The sequence below is a fragment of the Tetrahymena thermophila genome, assembly GCF_000189635.1.
Source record: "Tetrahymena thermophila SB210 genomic scaffold scf_8254900, whole genome shotgun sequence".
In the NCBI taxonomy this organism is placed as follows: Eukaryota; Ciliophora; class Oligohymenophorea; order Hymenostomatida; family Tetrahymenidae; genus Tetrahymena; species Tetrahymena thermophila.
Window position 1 is genome coordinate 1 of NW_002476628.1, and position 890 is coordinate 890.

Consider the following 890-nt stretch of genomic DNA (forward strand, 5'->3'; position numbering starts at 1 on the left):
TAATTATTATATATTGTTGTTGACTATTCTTTCAGTTAGATATTAATAAATTAAGATTGATTCATTTAGAAATAAGATTGCTAATTGAGGTTCATAATATGACTTTTAAATATAACATTTTTTACTGTTAGTTAAGAGATAATTAATTATTTATTTCTTAAGTTTATAGCTGGTTCACTTAGATTAGATTAAGAATCAGAAATTTTAATTAAGTTTGCCTGCATTTAATTACTATTTTAAACTGCATCTAATCCCACTTAAAATTCAATTACATTTAGCATCCCAATATTATAGCAATAAGACATTTACAAATTTTAGACCATAAGACTATTTATTCCACCAAGACTCAATAAATAATTATGGAATTAAGGAAGAAAAGAAGATTCTAACTTAGGTATTTAAAAAAAAGGCTCATTTATATTAAAAAAGCTTAAATTTGTTAACTCAAGCTAACTTACCAAAGACAGAAGAATAAAATTCGAGCTATTCATTTTACTAACTTACAAATTTTCTATGGTTGCGCTGATTCCATAAGTAACTTAAATAATAGGTATTTTTTATTTAATTTCATTAAATTTTGAATTTTTTATGCTAATAGAATAAAGAAATTGAAAATTTATCATCAAGCCAGTGAAGTTAACAAATCCTAAATTCAATGAGTTACTAAAAGAAATATTATCAAATTAAACTTATTTAACTTATAAAAAATTGAACAAGTAGGGATTTATTTTATTGTTTAAATTTTTTTAATTTATCTGATTCCATTAAGCTTAAATCTAATCACTAAAAAAATTTTCAGATTAATTTACAAAAATTAATCCTTGAGAAAAATTGGTGTTAGCAATGAAGATATTTTACATTTAAATATTATTTGAATTATTCACCAAAAT

The 890-nt window shown here is 21.5% G+C and overlaps 1 protein-coding gene across 1 annotated transcript; it reads left to right on the plus strand. All coding sequences in view use genetic code 6, as the record gives it.

Moving 5' to 3' along the window:
* Positions 1-98: 98 nt before the first annotated feature.
* On the plus strand, positions 99-659 carry TTHERM_02219810 (hypothetical protein; the record flags this gene model as incomplete). The annotated part of the gene is made up of 4 exons (XM_001028652.1): positions 99-126; positions 170-394; positions 430-534; positions 628-659. 4 exons carry the CDS (start codon positions 99-101, stop codon positions 657-659), a joined length of 390 nt encoding a protein of 129 aa, XP_001028652.1.
* Positions 660-890: the final 231 nt, after the last annotated feature.